Source organism: Protopterus annectens, chromosome 3.part0 (genome assembly GCF_019279795.1).
Source record: "Protopterus annectens isolate FY-2018-M chromosome 3.part0, PAN1.0, whole genome shotgun sequence".
NCBI lineage: Eukaryota > Metazoa > Chordata > Ceratodontiformes > Protopteridae > Protopterus > Protopterus annectens.
This window is the reverse complement of record NC_056731.1, coordinates 1889206125-1889226451: the sequence shown is the minus strand read 5'-3', so window position 1 is coordinate 1889226451 and position 20327 is coordinate 1889206125. Positions and strand designations below refer to the sequence as shown.

General features: G+C 39.2%; 1 protein-coding gene across 5 annotated transcripts in view; it reads right to left on the bottom strand.

Annotated features, from left to right (window-relative positions):
- Positions 1-20327, bottom strand: part of LOC122797160 (cell wall protein DAN4-like) — an 800950-nt gene that overhangs the window by 218273 nt on the left and 562350 nt on the right. For all 5 annotated transcript variants that reach the window (XM_044065971.1, XM_044065974.1, XM_044065970.1 and 2 more), the window contains 2 exons: positions 19518-19601; positions 5815-6067 (listed from right to left, as the gene is read on the bottom strand). In XM_044065971.1, coding sequence (XP_043921906.1) covers positions 5815-5989 — 175 coding nt within the window. In that variant the 5' untranslated portion in view covers positions 5990-6067; positions 19518-19601. The remainder of the gene's footprint in view (positions 1-5814; positions 6068-19517; positions 19602-20327) is intronic.

The window sequence follows — 20327 nt, the reverse complement described above, 5'->3', positions numbered from 1 at the left end:
GCACATTCTATTAACAACAATATTATTATGGTTACTATAGATATTGTGAATTTGTTTTCTGTCATACCACATGAATTGGGTCTAACAATGTTTGAGGCTAGTTTGTCCACTTTTAGTGACATGCACGTGGTCAAATGTAAATTAATGATTGAATTGATGGAAATGGTGCTAACCTACAATTACATTTTTATGGACGGTGAATATTTTAGACAATGTACAGGTGTAGCTATGGGTGCCAGATATGCACCCATATATGCCAACCTAGTGTTAGCCCAATGGGAGACGCAATGTATTTTCACCTCGAGGTTTTGGCCTAATATAGTAGTTTACTGCAGGTACCTTGATATATTAATTTTTTGGAAAGGTAGCAAGGATGAAATTTTAGAATTTACATCATATCTTGAGACTACATCTACCTTTGTGAGATTTACACATAAAATTTATGACAATGATTGTAAGTATTTGGATATTTTATTTCACATAAATGAAGATGGCATAGAATCGAATATATTTAGGAAGTAAACTTAATCGAATTCCTTCTTACATTATGGTAGCAGCCATCCTCATTTTTCATAAAAGGAACCTGGTTAAAGGTCAGATGGTTAGGTTATGTCGTATTATTAGTGACGGCATTAAATTCACCATTGAAATTGACCAACTTATGTGTATGTTTATGGACAGAGGTTATCCTCAGAAGTTACTTAACAGATTGCATAAAGAAATATTGGCCAAAAGGAATCACCAACATAAACCAATTATCAAATTTGGACAAGAAAATGCCTCATTAGAAAACTCTAATATTAAAACTAAGAATAAAAAAGATGCATTTATTTTACCATACAATGGAGTTTCTTGTTCAATAGTTAATATACTAAATGAGACATGGGCTAGTGTATTTACTAGCAAGACGGAATTAATGAACATTTTAGGCAACTACCCCAAGATTACTTACAGTAGGGGCAAGAATTTATAAGAATATTTTGAGAGTAGCAATAACAATCAGCTTTATCAAATGTCCAAAATGAGTAAATGCGGTCACATGCAAATATGTGAATGATGGCCCTTACCTAGTACTACAAAATTACAGTAGATCTATTAAATATCCAGGTTACTGTAATTGTAATACAAGGATGGTGGTATATTTGGCTTTATGTTTATCTTGTCCTGCTTATTATGTGGGAAAAACTATCAGGAAGCTTAGAGACCGAATCATGGAACATAACAGGGATATAAAAAAAACAAAAAAGTGATGAATTCTCTATATGTACATAGTACAAAATGTAAGGACGTCAAAAGGTTTTTATTCTTTGTTATAGATAGATTCCTTATAACAACAACAAGGGAGGTGATGAGAGGAATTTACTTGAGGCTAAAGAATGCCTTTGGCAGTTAAGACTTAATGCCAGCAATACACCAGGCATCAACGAACATATTTCAATTTCAAGTATTTTGAAATACAAGTCTTACTGTATTTAATGGAATATATTTACACCATTATTACATATTTTACATTACTATTTTAATAATACACTATTACATATAATTATACACATGTTTTTAGACAGGTATATCTGCTATATTTATTATATATATAGTTATATATTTATTATTTCATTTTTGTATACATTATGTATAAAATTGTATTTATATGACAGTTTGATTCAATCAATTTTAATTACTGCATTTCTACATATTATTTTTAGTAAGAATAGTCAGATTATTTATTGTTATGCTCACTATTAACTCCTCATTATTTTTATTTTTACTTAGTGTTTCTTGTTTCATTAGAGGCGTTGCTGAACTAATTAGAATGTGGCAAGTGATTGGTTTCATTTGACTAACAAGAATATTTAATAGAAGTGTATTACATTGAAGTTTCAGTACTCTGAAGATGCCCTTAGATTTGATGGGTGAAAGCGCTTAGTACTTTTTGTTTTTGCTCTGCCAATTTTATCAGTTTTCTGTTTTTAGTTTGTGGAATTTATTCATTAAATACAGTCCTGCGTGGTAAAAGTACTGCCTCGTTGTCTTACTAGTTGCTGCTGCCTTCGTTGTGGTGTTACTCTATAGTACCTGTCAGGTTTCCTGGGAGCAGGAGTAACCAAATTTGGAGTCAAGGAATTTTCCAGAAAAACATCATCAACCACTTCCAACACAGGTGGAATAGTCAAAGACTTATGCTGAGGCAACTCCAAAAACTCCTTAATCCTTTTCTTAGAAAGGGGATAATCCTGACTTTCCCATTTAAAATGTTCCCTGAGAGTATTTAAAGTATCACCAAAAGAGAAATCTTCTGGAGGAAAAGCAGAAGGGATGGACTCCTCTACATCTGAATCCTAGAAAGGAGAGAAAGCTTGAGAAACTTCTTCATCAACAGAAATGCTAGAAGTATCAGAACCTAAAAAGGACAAAGCCTCAGGAGAGACATCCCTACCTCTTTCTGAAGGAGGAGGCTGTGAACCCCTAATAAGAGTCAAAATGTCATCAGCCATTTTAACCATTTGAGAATGAGGGGAACGAGAGGAAACTGGAGCCTGCTTCTTTACAGGCTTACAACTGGAAGATTTACCTGCAAGTCTTAAGGACTCGGGAGGCCTGGCAACTGCCGAAGTTGCAGCCGAAGTAGTCAGTATGAGCTTGCTGTCTGAACGAAGAATGGAGGTCTCGGACACTGGAATCAGCTTTGCAGCTCCGGATCCAGCTGAAGAGGCAACAGACAGAAGGTCAGAAGGCAAAATGGACACCAGAGGCCTGGGGGCCTCTGAAATGGTCTCATCCGATGCCTGCAGTTGAAAATCTGTGGGCTGCAGGGGCTGCAAAGGTGCCTCACTGGCTACCGTACGACTGATGACTAACCTATCATCCAGGGACTTGACCTTCGGAAGCCTGTAACGGTCCTTATCTTTACACTTCTTGGGGATATCCGAAGCCTGAAGACCAGCAGTCACCATACTGACAAACTTAGGCCAAACTCCAAAATGCTTAGCTAAAAGCTTAGCCCAACAATGAACAGTATGCGGATTAAAGGAAGCACAAGGATCACAATTAGGAATGTCGTGGTCAAGGCCTAAACAAATAATACAACAGGAATGAAAATCTCTATAGAGAATCTGCTTTCCACAGGTAAGACAATTATTAACCTTTTCTGACATTCGTTAAGGCACGAAAATAGGATCCCCAATAGGGTACTTAGCTGTAGCTGACTTCAACTTTGTAGTCGGAAACAAAAAAGGTAAACTGCAGACCGGCACTCATGCAAGAAATGCTTCTGCTTCGGGCTCCGCGGCAAGGAAGACTGAGGAAGTGAAGTCGACTGCCTCCTTTTGTATCAGACACCCTGACGTTTACAGCCAACATAATTTTTACTTACCTTTGGTATTCTGGCCGATCGAGGGCTACAGGGAGCTGGATAACCTATTGGTTAGGACTGCAACAGTAAAACACAATGAACATCAAAGAGTTGGTTATGGAAAAGGAATGGGCTGGATAAAGGTATCAGTGTTTGTTGAATTTTAGATATGAAAACTAAGTTTATTTTGTGGGGGGTTTTTTTTGTTCAAAGTTTTATTCTGATACATGAAGAAAAAATGTGAAGATGGGGTTACAAATATTGTAACTAGTGCATACGATGTGAGTTTTTGTATACAATTTAAATTGTATAATGTGAATCATGTAAATAAGTAAAGCACCCCCTACTCTTAAGTGCCATAGGATCTTTGCATGCACCTGAGCTTCCACCATATCTTAGGCAGTTCTGGCCTCAGTTTAATGTCTAATCAGAAGGAAGGCACAATCAGCTGTGCAGTATCCCACTCACGCAGCACTGCAGTGTCAGTACTGAAAATTAATCCAACTACCTGGAGTGGAAACAGAACCCATAACCTTTTGATCTTTCAGCAACAAAGGTGAATGTGCTACCTGTTGGGTACTGATACTGCAGGAGGTTTTGAAAGCAAATAAATTCTAAATTAAATGCAGCAACAATTATATAAGTAATACTTTTCAATCTGAATAACTAGATTAATAAAATTATTGACTTATCTGGCCAGACAAGAAGTCATTTTAAGTGCCTACAAAGCAGACAGCAATTTGCATTTCACAGATTGAGAAATGACAGGAATAAGAATCTCTTCAATCCATCAGTATAAATATTAGCCCACAGTTCACATTACTGAATGCTGCAGTACCACAGTTACTGGCTAAATTGTATCATTTTTAAAGTGGTTGCATACGTACACTGAACTCACTTCAAGAGCTTAATGCACAACTTCATGTTCCCTTTAAAAGTTTGTTTTATTAACTTACATATGGAACCAGCTGAATGTAAAGAATATTGAGGCCCATTTTTGGCCAACTTTGGAGGAGGAACAATACAGTTATTAAAAAAAAATAAATGAATGAAAGCATGAAAAGTTTACACAACATGGGTTCTACTATTATTCATCAAGTACCAGTTTGAGGAAGTCACAGTTGGATGAACACAGCTGGTCACATCCATGTTTCACTCACTGAAAAAATTAAAAAAGATATTCTCTCTCCAGTCCCTTAGCTGGGCAAGTCCACCACGTCTCTATATAGGGGACTTTGCCCCAAATCCCCATAAATCATTTATACCAACTCTTAGGTTACACAAATGCAGAGACAAAAGAAAGGTTACAAAATACAAGGAACCATTGCCAGTGTTGTCTCTTAACGATTTCCTACAGCAAGCACCACTTGTCAGGTACAGCTCACTCAGTTGTGGGTAACTGGTTGTTACTTGATCACTAGTGGTACTATCTAAAGCACATACAACACAAACACAAATAAGCCACATCAATAACAACTGTAGTGAAAGAAACTTCTAAATTCAGTTACAGGCATGATAACCACTTCAAGACATAGCTGCAGAGATGACTATTAGGGAGAAATATTGGAATTTCATCGTCTGCTTAGGATGTTTAACTTGGGAAACAACAGAAATCAAAATCAAGTCAGCTACTCACTTTCAGTTCTATGTATCTCAATTTTTAATACCAGAAAATAATATAAATTTGCACAAAACACAGCAGTTCAATAGTAACCATACAGAATTTGCTGCAGTCCATAGCAACTTCTGTTTTTTACCTGTAGGCAATAATTAGGTTAATTAGAAATGATGAATAGAAATGGGAGCAGGTCAGGCAGTTGCAAATGTTTTAAACATTAGAGAAAAGTTATTCCAAATAACACCACTGGATATGGAGAATGTCTTTTCTGCAGCGCTAAACCAATGAATTAGAAAAGATGGTTTGCTATAAGAAGGATTTCAGATGCCTGTAGCAAGTGAGTGCAGAGACAGAAGCCTTGGGAAAGCAGTTAAGACATTTAATCTTATTGCTTACTTATAGCTGTTTAGACTGGAAAGCCACTTACAACTTCTTATGGAATAAGTGGCTTTTCTGTATGAAGTAATAAATGGATAAACCAACCTATCCTATCAAGTCTGCAGAATGTTACTGTCAGTTGTTCATTTTTGGTGTTAATAGTGAATGGTACTGTTATCAAGAAGCTGAATACAGATAAAGGAAAGGGTATCACGGATGTTTTCAGTTTGGTGGTATTCTATCAAACCACTGAATACCAAGAAAAAGGTATTACAAATGTTTTCAGTTTCTTCATACTATTATACTTTAGCACACTATAATATGCGTGCACCTTTGTACATCTTAAGGGTTTAAAAAATCAGCTGGCAGTGCTTGTCCATTCATTTATTATGCTACATACAACTAAGAGTAGATCGGCTAAGCTTGGTATACAAAAGCACCACAATACAGCAGCTAATAGTGACATTACCTCCTTCAGAAGTACTTTCACAAGCCTGTATACACTGTTGTTCACTGCTGCTTTCAGTAACCTTCAGTACCGTTATTTCACTGTTGTTCAAGATCAGAGTATCAGAGAAGCACAGGGCAAAACAATTGAGAATCACAGCAAAGATGGGAAGAGCTGTTTGCAAACAGTGTGCCATCCTTGACAGAAATTCCAGTACAACTTAAAGTGAAGAAAGGTAATATTCACTGGTATAATCCGCTTCTGTTCTCAACTCCTGTAAAAAAGGGAAAAAAAACAGTATGACACTATTTAGAATTTTCAGACTGCTGATAATCAAAAGTTGTAACAAAATAAGAAATCGAACACCTCATCTCAAAACCAACTGTGTAAAATGTTGCCTACCAGAAACCCGGTGTAGGACACTGCTTATAAGGATAAATACAAGTCATAGACCACCTAAAATGCATCCTCAGCTCTCATCTTGGTATTGGAACAGTCTTCATACAGGCTAAAAAACATCTATGAAAAGTTCTCTGAAGGTAATTGAGCATTCCTGAAATACAAGGTTGATCTGTACCGTTAGTTCTTTTGACAGACACGGTCTAATGACTGGCCAACATAACCAGTAAGCCTGTGATGCCAAACACTGGTTCTCAAGCCCCAAGGCAAGCTGCTACTGTTTGCTGTAATCCAGATGACATAAATAATAGTTCACAAATACTTCAGCAAATGGCAGTTACACTCAGCATTTAACTATTTTGATTTTTTTATGTTTTCTAATATAGTGACTGCTAGACTGGCAACCACGCATAAGAGGAAGCATGAAAGAAAAAATGCCAGCCATTGCCTAGCACAGGATAAGCACAAATATGGGCATAAATGAAGGCAAATGTATTACTTACAAGCAAGAAACAGGCACTGATGCTAATGAAGGATAGTGGCTTAAGTATGTATATTAAAGATAGCATTGGATTTATCTGCATATAACCTAGTGGGACTTTTTGTTGAAGAAGGCAGTCTTGATAGCATGTTGAAGGAAAGCCTAGATTCCTGAGGGAGGAACTGTAACCTGACTGAACTGGAACCACTAATATCTAACATGAGGCACCCACAGCTGTACTGAGGCCCTTATTCTTCCCTGACTGTGTTATGTGCCACACAAAAGCTGCAGTTTGGAGGAAAAAAAAATCAAAAACTTTGTTCACTTTCCAAATATGTGCTTTGTTTTAAACATAGGTACACTATAATCCTGATCAAGATAAAGCTGGCAACCAATGAATAGATATGTAAGAAGGGAAAAAAGATTCTTCATTTCCAAATTGCACACAGATATAACCCTACTACAATAAAGCCAGTTATCAATGAATGAAGATTAGGTAAGCACCACAGACTAGCAGCCCAGAGTGACCGATCTTAGTGCTTACCTAGGATTTTAAGAACAGCAAATGCTCCTGATCTTCAATGAGTTCAATAAATACTGAAAGGACACTAGATGCCATAACTCTGGTGAGTTTGCTTCATATTTTTGGCCAGTCCCTCAAAATTTTTGATTTTCTGATAAATCACCATGGGTTACAGTCAGTCAGTAATGATAGATACTACGGTTTCATGCTTCTTATCATTCAGTAAATACATGTTGATGCAAAACTTGCTGTTCTATTATGTTTTTGAATGAATTATAAAAAAGTTATGTACTCACACCATAAAGTTCCATCTCTGTTGTCTGTTTCAGTCTTGATCAACCTGTTGTCCGTTTCAGTCTTGATCAAACCTGTGTGTCCTCTGTTCCAAGCTCGGAACCAACACGGCTGTTAGCAAGCTTAGAATCCAAAACTAAAGCTTCTCCCAACCTTCCCATAATGCCTAGCTCCTCTGATATACCTCAGATCGAGTTTGCTGCAAATGTTTAAAATTAATAAATTCCATTCCAAGAAAAGAATAGAGCAAAAAAGATTGCTCAGTAGCTCGGGGGAACAATGGTTCTCAGTATAATCCGTCAGGTCCTTCAGAGATAAGGACGGATGAAGGAGTGGAGGAAGGTTGATGAAGACTGAAGCAGACAACACAGATGGAGTGTTATGGTGAGTACATAACTTTTTTTATCTGATGTTGTCTGTTCAGTCTTCATCAAACCTGTGGGACAGAGTTCCCAGCTACAAAGATCTGGGTGGTCTCGTGGAAGGATATTCTGGAGCACTGCAGAACCAAAAGCAGCTCTGTTCCTGTATATAATGATGAGCTTGTAATGCAAAATTAAAGCGTGGGAGTAAACCCATGATGCAGCTGCACAAATATATTCTACGGAAACCCTAGACCAGAAAGCCTGCGAAGTGGCAATAGAGCTCATGGAATGAGCTTGGACTGTTTTGGGTAAGGGAACATTATTCTAAGAATACACATGAGTGATACAAACTCATTAGCCAACAAGCAATAGTGGGTTTAACAACTGCTTTCCCTTTTATGGATTCTGAGAAAGCGACAAACAACTCATCAGACTTTCAAAAATATTTTGTCCTATCCGGATAGAATCGCTATTGTCTATGAACATCCAAAAGATGCAATATGTATTTGCCCTTATTTTAAAAGTTCGGAAAGAATACGGGCAGATTAATAAATTGATTAATAGTATTGATCGAAGCACCCTTTGGTAAGAAAGGGGGATTAGTACGTAGGGTAACCATCTCTTTATGAAAAATAAGATGAGGTTTGGAAGATAGCGCTTGAAGTTCAGAAACCCTCTTGGCCAAAGAAATAGCCACTAGAAAGGCTGTTTTCTAGGACAGGAATTTCACAACAGCTTTAGCAGCAGGTTCAAGAGGGGGTAAGACCAAGGCTTGTAGAACCAAAGTAAGGTCCCATGGAGGAGTAGAGTCCTTGATAGAAGGATGAAGAAGGAAGGCTCCCTTGAGAAAGGCTTTGCAAAGTCTGGAAGAAGCCAAAGACATATCATTTTATCTGATGTGAAAATTAGAAATGGCTGCTAACTAAACTTTGACAGTAGAGAAACTGGCCCCTGAATGAAAAAGACCAGCCAAGAAATCCAAGACTGTCGAAATGGGAGCAGTAAGTGGATCACTGTGGTGTTGTTCAGATAAGTCAGGTCCAGTATGGGCTTGAGGTCCAATGTTTTGTTGGAAGCTAAAAAGAATTGCGAGTATATCCCTGATCCATGCTAGTCTGATGGGACCTCCTGGATGACTCTTTTTTTGAGTAACTTTTTGATTTCTAAAGTTGTTGCCTCCCTCTGACTGAGCGGGACATTGGGGAGGTGTTATTTGGGCTTCGGGGGATTTAAAACGGGAATGGAGTAACCTCTGGATATAACAACTTGCACCCAATGGTCGTTCATGATGGCTAACCAGGCACTGAGTTGCAAGGAGCATTGTCCCCTGCCTACGTCCAGAGTGGGACAGTCGGGCAACACCTCAGGGATGCGGCACAGATTTCTCTGAAGGAGAATCCCATGACCCCTGATTGAGTGGACCCCTATGCCCAGATGGCAGCATCTATTACTGGAATTATTCCTTCCTCTGCCCCTCAGAGAAAAATCTCCTTGGGCGTCCTGGAAAGGGAGCCACAAATTTTTACCACCACACTGTTTCCTGGAGAGTGATCTTTGTGGGGTAGAGAAGCAGATCCCGATGGCAGACAGGGTCTTTCCATCTTTCTTGCTATGGGAGTTTGTGTGTTGTGTACAGTTGGCCCAAAAAGGGAGGAACTGTCACAAGGGGCATTGACAAAGGATGCCTTAAAGGTTTCTGTGAAATCACATAGCTGCATCCAGGCATAGCATTGAATAACAATGCCGGAAATTGCAGCCCTTGAGGTACCCTCAACTGCGTGAGACATGAGCCTCATGGACATGTTGGAAATGGACAGAAGAGTGGCCATATGGGAGATAAAGTCTGATTCTCCAGCGTCATGGACTCAGGGCCAGGGCTAGAGAGTTCTTTAAGTAAGTCTCTCTGTAGCCTGGTAAAATGGGCAAGGTAGTTCAGCACTCTGAGGACAAAAGTGGAAGTGTAGACCCTTTTTTGGAATCTGTCCATAGCCCTAGACTCCCCTGTTAGGGGGATGGACAGTAGAGCTTTCCTGGCAAGCTCTTTCTTGGTGGCCCCTACCATCACCATGGCATCTACTGGAATGCCCTTGGTCCAGTGTGGTCTGTCCTTGGGGGCACTAAGGATCTTGTCCGCCTTTTGAGTATAGGTTTCTGCAGTGTCTGGTTCCTTCTATGCCCATGCAGATACCAGGTCTACAAGGGGATATGCGGGGGGGGGGCACCCAAGATGTAGACTGGTTTGTCCCGAAGGCTTCCAAGAACACGGACTCATCCGGGGTGGGATCTGGGGAAGACCAATCACCTCTCTGGTGAAGGATCTCTACTATGTCCCCAAAAGAAACATCAGGTGGAGATCTGGGGGATCCCTCCCCTTCATCGAGGTCAGTGTCTGTAGTGAGAGATTCCTACAGGGAATCTAGGTGCCTCCTTTTGCACCGATGCTTCTGAGGAACCTTCTAGGTGGAATACTTCGGGGAGGTACTGTAAGAGGTCTGAGCTTCCCTGGGTGGGAGAGACTGCAAGCGCTGTGGAACCGACCGTCCTGGTGGCAAAAGAGAGATCTTTGAAACACAGCCCAAGATGGGAAGGGGTGGATCCAAAATGGTTGGTGCCGAAGATGTCCTAGAGGTGGAGAGGACACTCTCAACCACCTTGAATGCAGGAGGACTGCCTGACTCTCAAGGAAGACCGCTCTGTCCCAAGGGACCAGTCCACTGCTCTGAGGGGGAAGATGGCACAGAGCTGCTGAATGCCGAGGCACCAAGGAAGAGCGACAACTCCAAAAGCTTCAGCATGAAAGTCATCCCCCCAGGACTCAACATTGAGAATTCGGCTTTGAGACCTGCTCAACGGCTCAATGTAGAAAGGATTATTGGGCCAGACAGACTGGCACCAGGGGCCGATAGAGCTAGGAGGTTTGAAATGACAGGCCAGATCTGAGAAGGAGAAACAATCTTACACAGGGAGGCTCTGCTTGCAGATCCCACTGGGGATTGAGCTGGGAGAACACCCATCTGGATTTGCGTATGGAGAAAATTCCTCATCAGTCTGCCCAACTCATTCTCCAACAGGCTCAGAGAGGACCTGACAGATGAGGACACAGAGGAGGGTCTGGAAGGATGCCTGGGAAAAGAAACCCTCAGAGACAAGCTAGGTGCCGAGGGCTCTGGCCCTGAAGAGGAAGCAGGGGCATAGGTGGTGAGAAAGACACTAGAATCAGAGCTGGGGAACTCTGCTCAGATAGTCTCAGAGCCTTCTTGGGACACTCCGACTCAACAGGCACAGAGGGATCTGGGGACCACTTCTTATGGTCCGTGGCCTCCTTCGATTTTTTTGTAGGGGTTTTGAATACCTGAGACAGAAGCAATGGCAGGAGAAGGAGGAGGAATAAGACCCCTAAGCACAAGCTTGTTTCTTTTATCTGCAAAGGCCCAGGAGACAGAACAAGCCACCTGAAGATGGGCAGGGGCTAAACAGTAAATGCACTCCCTTGGTACATCAGATATAGGAACCATGTGCTAGCAGGAACTGCATTTTTAAACCCAATGGGTTTGTCTGATTTCTCTGACTTGACAGAAGAATGAAAAGAGGAGAAAGTAAGAAAAAAGGAAAAGCCGTAATGAAAATACACCAAGAGCACTACAATACAGGAAACACAACTTCAAATTAACTTAAAAAATTATTATTATTTTTTTTTTTAACAGGTAGAAAATGAGGGGGAAGGAAATAGTAAAATGAAGGTTAACAGACCACTTACACTACCACAAAAACTCTGTAAATACCCAAGAAGAGCTCTGACACAGGATCATGATGGTATCGCTGAAAGCGGTAACGAGATCTGAGGCATCTCAGAGAAGCTAGGCATTGTGGGAAAGTTGGGAGAAGCTCTAGCTTTAGATCCCAAGCTTGCTGATGGCCGTGTCGATTAGAACAGAGGACCTACAGGTTTGATGAAGACTGAGCAAACAACATCAGATTAATATTTAAAATCAACCATGATTTATGGTATCTGGCCCCTATTGTTTTGGCTTTGTCTAAAATTCAAAAAGTTGACAGGAATCGCTTAATGATCCTCATTTTGAGTCTTAAAAATGCCAATGTTCCACTCTGCTCGTCATTAAAAGGGTCCGTCACACATCCATCTTTAAGATTTTTTTTTTAAATACACATAGTAAATAATGCAAATCATTTTAATTCATAAAAATATATTTTTGTATGAAGGAAAGAGCAGTTGTTATCCAAGATGTAAATTTCCTAGATGAAGATGACTGCAAGAGTTCTACAATTTAAATAGGGTTCCACACTTTGGAAACAGAAGATTGGGTTGAAGGTTACTTGAATACATTACCATGCGACCCCTTTTTAAATTAAAGTTGGATAGCTGAGATTTGTTGCAGTGGACCATGGAAGAAAATGACTAACTGCTGCTGTTTTGTTCGCTATTTTGTAGGACTAATGAAATTTGTGGGAAGTAACTTTAAATACTTTAATGTGTGGCTACTGTGTGTGGAACTTTGCTGAAGTGCATTACATGGTGGTAATTTTTTTTCATAATTCAACAAATGAATCATACACAGCAATAGCTATAACTGCTGGGTGGGAGTGGGGATCTATCTGTCTTTTGATCAAAGTAACTGGCCCTCTTGTCATTTGTTCAATTTAAACAGTCACTAATCTGGTCTGTAGGACAACTATACAGTTGTGTGAAGTAAGATGGAATATTTTGCTATGATCACTGTGTATGTGAGTGGGTGAAGCAAACCAGAATTATTGCGACTTATTATTCTTACCAAAGTCAGAGATCTGAAGTGCACTGTCTGTAAAGTGGCTGTAGCTGATGGTTACAGAGGCATCTGTGAATAAAAGTGACTTACCCATGCTGTTGTTTGATCGCCGTTAAACTATAGTCACTGATTTTGTGCGACAGTACCAGCTTTGTATTTGCTGAAAATTGGTGCAAATTAGTACTGCTATGGTTTTGTTTGTATATGTGTGGGTATGTGGTGGGGGTGCAGCATATTTAAGAGCAACAAGCTGGACATAATTTATTTCATTTTCCATCACAAACATCAGCATTGCCATTACATTTGTGTGTGTGTGTGTGTGTGTGTGTGTGTGGGAGGGGGGCATGCAGCATATTAAGAGCAACAAGTTGGCCATCATTTCTTTCACTTACCACCAACAAATATCTGCCATGTATATCATAGGTGGCTTTCTTTGGTGGTTTGACAGGAGCAGGGTGTGTGAAAGCAACTGCTACTGGCACAGTGGTGCGATGAGTAGCATTGCCATGTCACAATGTTTTACTCTTGTTGAGTTTCTCACTGTCTTTTTCTATGTGGAGACTACACCCCCCCCCCCCCCGTCTCTGGTGGAGTTTACCAATTTGATCTGGCTTCTTCCAGCACCCCAAAAATATGCCATAGATGAACTGGCATTCTTACAATTTCACTGAAAAAAATAATCACTGATTTTTATCTATGGACACACAGTACTGCCAGGTACATATATTACTCTTGAGGTAACAACAAAACAAACAAACATCAAACAAACAAAAAATAAACAGTCACCAAGTCATTATATCTCAAAAACAAGGCAAAATGCAGCAGAGAACTTATTGAACCCTTTACAGCTTTTACATGCCCTCACTTAATTGTGGAAAGAATGATGACAAATGTATGCATGTTAAAATAATAGCTACCAAAAAAAAAATTACTGAATAATGGACCATGTTTTAGTTAACTCCTGCAACATACACACTAAAGAATGCTACCCCTGCAAAAAAAAAAGTGAGCGACCAACATCATTTTCACCAGAACCCAAAGACACATTGCAATACACCACTGCAAAGCAGTCATAATGAGACTGTAGCTGCTATCAGTCATAATTCAGCTGCAACATCTGGTACACAGAACAGCAATTAGCAAACGTCCATGTATTTTACAGCCTTCCAGATGGGAGCTGTCACTCTATATAACAAATGTCTAAACATACAAAGATGCATGGCAACTCCCCAAACACTTACATCAGAGACAAAAAGACCACAAAACTCAAGTCATAAATACTTCTGGTATTTACTGAATTACAAGTTTATTTTATGTTGCGTAATAAGCCAGCCCTGTTGCCAACTCATCTAAGCTCGCAAGCCTTGATTCCAAGAGGTTTGTCTAAGATGCAAGTCTCAGGGAAACATGATAAAATCAAGTTAACTTCTTTATCTAATGATTAGACTACTAGCGTTTCAAGCATGTGGTTTTACTACGAGCTTAACAGGAAATACTCTGCTATCCTCTTAAATAAATAACAATGGCATGTGACACACTGTCTAGATGTGAACATAAAGCAAGACAGCATACAGAAAAATATTAGAGTATTAAATACTATTCTCTTTCTAAGCTTGGCCATAAGACACTTCTATTACCCAATTCCTCCAGAAATCATTTTTTTAATTCCTGGGTTGAAAGACTAGGCACCACATATGAAAATTTATCATACTGTGATTTTCACACCTCTGTCACATACAAACATGATCGTGCCTTCAGTCATTTATATCTTACAGTTTGGGAGATTTTAGCTTGCATTCCCTCTTAGGGAAGATGTTTGTTGTGCTGCCCAATTGTTCCCTCCTCATACGCTATGCAAATAGTTTTGTTAGCTTGTAGTCAAGCTATAATTAAGGAGTGTATAATTAAGGAGTGCTTTACTATTCTAAGACAGAACACAATAATCATAATAATTTTTGACCATAGCATTTCACAAATTAATCACCTGCTTTGGCTTTTGACACTGCTTCAAATCACCTGCTTTCACTTTCAGTCCACAGTTTTAGAAATTAAAAAAAAAAAAAAAAAAAAAAAAAAAGCAGCCGGCATATTGAACATCAGTGTACAATATATTTCGGTTTGTGATGTACACAAGTTAAACTTCAACATACATCTTTCCAGTCAATACATATTAAGTTGCAAATGGGATGTGCTTCATTCCCTACAAGCCATACTGTAGTTTGCAGTCCTGTAGTTGCTATGCTTTAGTTCTTTGCTTGGGTCTATAGTGAGTAATCCACATTGGTATTTTTAAGTTTAACACTAATAATTACTTGTATGATACTTCTAGTGTGTTATTATAAACATATGTACTACTATTAGAGTTATCTTCACATTCAATTACTACTTTCAGTTCTTAAGTGTATATATATATATATATATATATATATATATATATATATATATATATATATATATATATATATATATATATATATCCCTTATACTACACCATCTGAAGTGTCTAGATTTTTAGGTCACCCCCTAAAAAAGAGGGGTATGGACCAGGATTCAAAGGCAAGAATCAAAGTACACAGCTTGCATCTCTGAGTGTGAATCAGGCACAATTTTACCAACCAACAGATCATTAATCACATCAAAGTAGATAAGGACACTACACGGGCCTACATGTCATCCATACAGAGGACATAGAGGAATAAGTGATCTTTCCATACTTGTTGTGTAACTTATTTCTATTCTAGTTAAAGGGGCCTTTCGGAGAACAACTGGGGATGGGGTATTTCATTGGCTTCCACCTCTAGAATATTCAAGTTCTTCAACATAATGCTGCTACATATGGAAGACCATACATGGTTTCCTAGCACAACACAGGAGATAGATACCACTATGCATACCTTCCATGACATTACTCACCTCCCTGAGGTACTGGGCACCAAAGATTGTACACAAGTAGCAATAAAGGTCCACCATGTCCACAGTCCCAAAGGTCTTTTATTCTGTAAACTGTCAGACAGTGGGTGTTGTTTGTGTGGCAGCTGTGTATGTCTAGCACCAGGCATTTCTTAAGATTCATGCAGGAGCCCGGGTTTCCCATCCAAGATGTGTATATGGTATGCATCTCAGCTATAACACTGCTTAGTGAAATTCCGCACGGCAATGCACTTTGTAAGTCGGGTACGAGGCTAATGTTAAAATATATGGCTACACTTGTAATGTGCCTAAATGTTTTAACACCCCTTCCCCATGTGATGATACTCTGCTGCAGGTAAGGCTGGAAAACCACTTCAGCCCTACCTTATGATACTAGTGAAGATCTCACAGAGCATGGCCAAACTCCATTTTAATACCAAACACATACAAACCAACAATACTGTATAATGTGTTTTCAGCCTTATCATATCCTGCTTCTGCTGTTCAACATACCAGGGGGGGCACTCTAATATGACTGTGCTACAGCCTACATGACATTCTTGGCAAACTACATGCTGAATAATACACTGGTGAGGAGACAACAGGTAGCCACAGGACACCGGTGCTGCTGGACTGTGGACACAAATAGCCAGCATGGAAGGTACACTGACATCATCTAATGAGAGTGCATCAGAATAGCAACAACCAGCAGCCACACAACCACCTCCGAGACAATTATGGGCAGAGTGCCTGTTAGTGCAGATGAAGCGGCTACATCCAGTCAAAAACTATGGGCCCCTGACACGTACACACAGTGACAGTGCAGTGTCACATAGGAAATGATGCATGCAGTGTTGAGCTATGACTTGTACGTCCCCCCTCCCCAGCTAGGTTTGTGCGCAACCAAAAGACTGATGTGCATGTTTCTACTCATAAGGTGTCCTAACAATGGAGGCTGGGTGTCATGGCTGTCCATCAACACTAATGACAGACTGTTGTACACTTGTAGATGCAGGTGAGAAATGTGTGCCATCCAATGCTCACCCCCCCCCCCCATATACACATAGCCACCACTGGTATGTACCCAACCATAATTTTAAACAGCACTGTCAGTGCTAGCAGTGATAGCAGTACTGACAATCCCTCCATAAAGAGAAGGGGATGGATACTGTGTATGCCAAAGAATATCTCATTAGACCAGTAACAACTGTGGCTCTGTACTTCATGTCATCACCAGTGCCAATCAACATAGCAAACAGTTTTGTGCTAGACTGGTTTGCAGCTGTTTACACCTGAATGACACTCTGATACATTTGCTGATTAATCCAGAGTGCTGTTTGCATGTCAAGGGCCAAGTTTGGCACATGATGTTGTTCGGTATTGTGGAGATGCTCTGTAACAGGGGGCCATAGCTGCACTAAATGCATTATTCTACTCAACTGCCACAACTACAAGTGGGAGCATCAGTGGTGTTTGGAGCCTTGGTAGGACACATTCCTCCACTGGGAGGACTGCACAGCCTCACATTTATCTTGGGGTGAGGTCATACCTGCACCCTGTACTGTTTCTGGGAACAGACAGTGGCACTGTCTGGCTGCAACTCTGGTATCTTTATCTTGTCATCAGTATCGTCAGTCACTGTATGAGTGCCAGTAACTGCCTGTTCTCCTTTGTAGGGCCACTGGAAAACTGCAAAACTACTTCCAATATTGCAGAGATGCAATCAATACCTATATGAAGCACTATCAAGGAAAAAAAAAAACAGTCATTCGGTACTGGATAGTTATATTTATATTATTTATTGATATTTGTTTACTGGGAAAAGTCCATCTGGGCACAAGTGCCCTTTTCTCAGAGGAGGCCCAGGAAGAAATGCTCCAAGGTTTCATGTTTAATGCAATCAATATTATAATGGAGTTTCAGTGAATACATAGCATAATAGTGGCTAAAATAAAATTTGTATTGATATTCACAAACATTACATTTAGAAGCCTTGTGTTTAGACTTTACAGATAGAAGAGTGATGTATAGGATAGGTAAGAGTAATTTAAGAAATGCAATGGAGTGAGGTTGTGACACTGACAGCCCAGTTATCTGGAATTTTATAAATAATCTTATGTCATTTGTGAATATTGATATGATTTATTCAGAACTATATGTTATGTACTGATCTTCAAGAATGTAACCACAGTGTAACCTACTGGAAAAGAACAGAAATGTATATAAACTATATACCTGTGCAAATGTATGTTTTAATAGTAGAATCTGGAACATACAGAGAGTTAACTTACAAAACTTTAAGAAAATAAGTTGAAATTAAAAGTGTTTTATGATGTGTTACAAAAGTTAATGCAGCAAGGAGACAGGATGTCTAGAGCTAGATGTTTTTTTTTTCTATTGTCTTGGAGAAAAGTAATTTCTATGTTTAAAATGTGAAGTGTTTTTATTGCTCTAGGACTTCCTAGCAGCTGCACACTTTTGAGAGATGTATTTTTGGCACAGCGGTGTTAAATTCTAAGTATCTGTTTAGCCTGGGAACTGAAGTCAGGTGACAAAGAGTGATGTCATTCAAGCTAACCCAGCAGTAGTGTTTATTAATAATTTAGGAACTCTCTCAGAGAAAGACTGGGCATTTTGTATCTTGTCTTTGACCTGGAAACATCCATCATCATCTGCATTTGCCTTGCTAGCAAGTAACTAGATTGCAGTGATTTATTTGAGAAATAGATAGGAATATAGTAAATATTTAGATGTTTTCTGTATTTATTTCAGAGTGTCAGGCAATGTTGTTTTAAAATATTTCCTGTGATTCTGAACTCCGAAGTAACTGTGTTGGATTTAATGTGTATAGTCTTGTTCTTTTATTATTTATTATTAAATATATTTAAACCTATCTTTGTGGCTGATATCTGTGAGACATATTTGAGTACTTGCATATGTATTTGGTGACACTGTACAGGCCAGTCCTAAATAGCCTTGCTCTTGGTCACACTTACCATTTGGATAATAGTAACATTACACAGTAGGATTGGTCATCCTTTGTAAGGGCCTTAAGTAGCTGATAAAGAGGGGTTGGTGACAGTGATAACTACCTTATAGTCTGGGCAGAAGGGGGCATTACTAGTAAACCTGTGCCAGCCTTTCCAAGGAGTGTTTATATATAAATCAAATCTCAAGTGTGTGTGTGTCAGCTACTTGGGCAGGGACACAAAACACTGGTCGGACAGAGAGGGAGCTGGAGGTCTTAGCTTGACCCCTTAGCTGAAATCTTAACCATATAGCTGTGCTAGTGGGGAGTCTTATTGGGGATCTAAAGAAAGAGGGAGCAACTAGCCCCCAGACTGACTGATCTCTGTGTGCTCTTAAGGAAAATTGTACTTTACCGTGTGTGTACTTGTCATCCTCTCAATGTGCAAGTCCTTCACTGATGCTAGTGGTGAGGATTGAGGCTCCTTGATTACTGGGCCAGTGCAGGGGCATCACAGGGGTATTAGAGGACATAATCAAGTCTGAGTGTTAACAGAGAAGTAGTGGCAGAATAATAATTTGGTTGTGATAATTAGAAGTAGATATAGTAGTTTAAGAAGCACAATAAAATGAAGGATTAGAAGGTATGACTTTCTTGTTTTAATTTTAAGACATTTAATACTCACCTAAAAGAGAAACTCACACAGACACCTCCACCACTATGAATGTATAACTGTCATTAACACAAATAAACAAAAATAAATTAAATAGTTAAATAAATAAGGTTGCCATTCAATCAACATGCATACATACCCTCTACCATCATGGAAACATTAAGCTGCAAATGGGATGTGTCTCACAGAAACATTACACAGCTTTAAAAAAGAAAAGCTCAGTCATTCAAATGTACTGATGAAAAACTTTGCAACATTTCTTAGTTAAAAAAAATCACTCCTTACTTTCAGCAACGTATATTTAACAAGACTTATTAGTTCACTTACCTCAGTTACCTCACGTAGGGAAGAATTAATTCTTTCCCTCCTCTACCTTCACTTCTTCCTTCTTCTGTTAACTTGACTTGGTTTCTGTAAACAGAAAGCAGAGAAAGGTGAGCCCGGATGGTTCTATGAACCTTGGTAGTACCAACAGTGGTATGTGACTGAAATCTAACTGACCTGTAAGCTATACTTCTAGTTTCAACTTGAATACTAAGGTAATGACCATTACTAGTTAAGTAAAAAAAAAATTCACGGAGATCCTTCTGTAGGTTTAAATCATACTTTTTCTCTTTCTCTTTTTGTGCTTTTGTCTTAAAAAGGCATCACCAAATAATAAAATTCTTAGCTTGCAGTGGTTTAAATCCTTTTGAAAAAGGAGGGAGTGCTCCATGCTACCTGGCATGTTTAGTTGAAGGAATGGGAAATTTGATTGGTTAGGAAAATGTGCTCCATACTGGACTCCTTTATTAGAATATGGAGCTTGACTGGTACGTTTGCTGTACTCCTGTGTTCCCAGTTTCAGAAATCATTTTATTTATAAGCAAAAAAAAAAAAAATCACAAATTGAATAAAAACCTTAATAGATCTGCAGATACCAGTGTCAAAAAATGTCTTTAACAGTGCCCACTTCTTCATTAGGCATAAAGATATTATTTTTACTTTCCATTTTTATATTTTTGATCTACTGTTGTCACAGTTGCGGAGGGCACCAAGTTAGAATATATTCATATTTGTTATAACTCAGCTATACAGAGAACAAATATAATCTGAGGAAGACAAAAGAAAAGTCATTTTGAAGTCCTAGTCAATTTT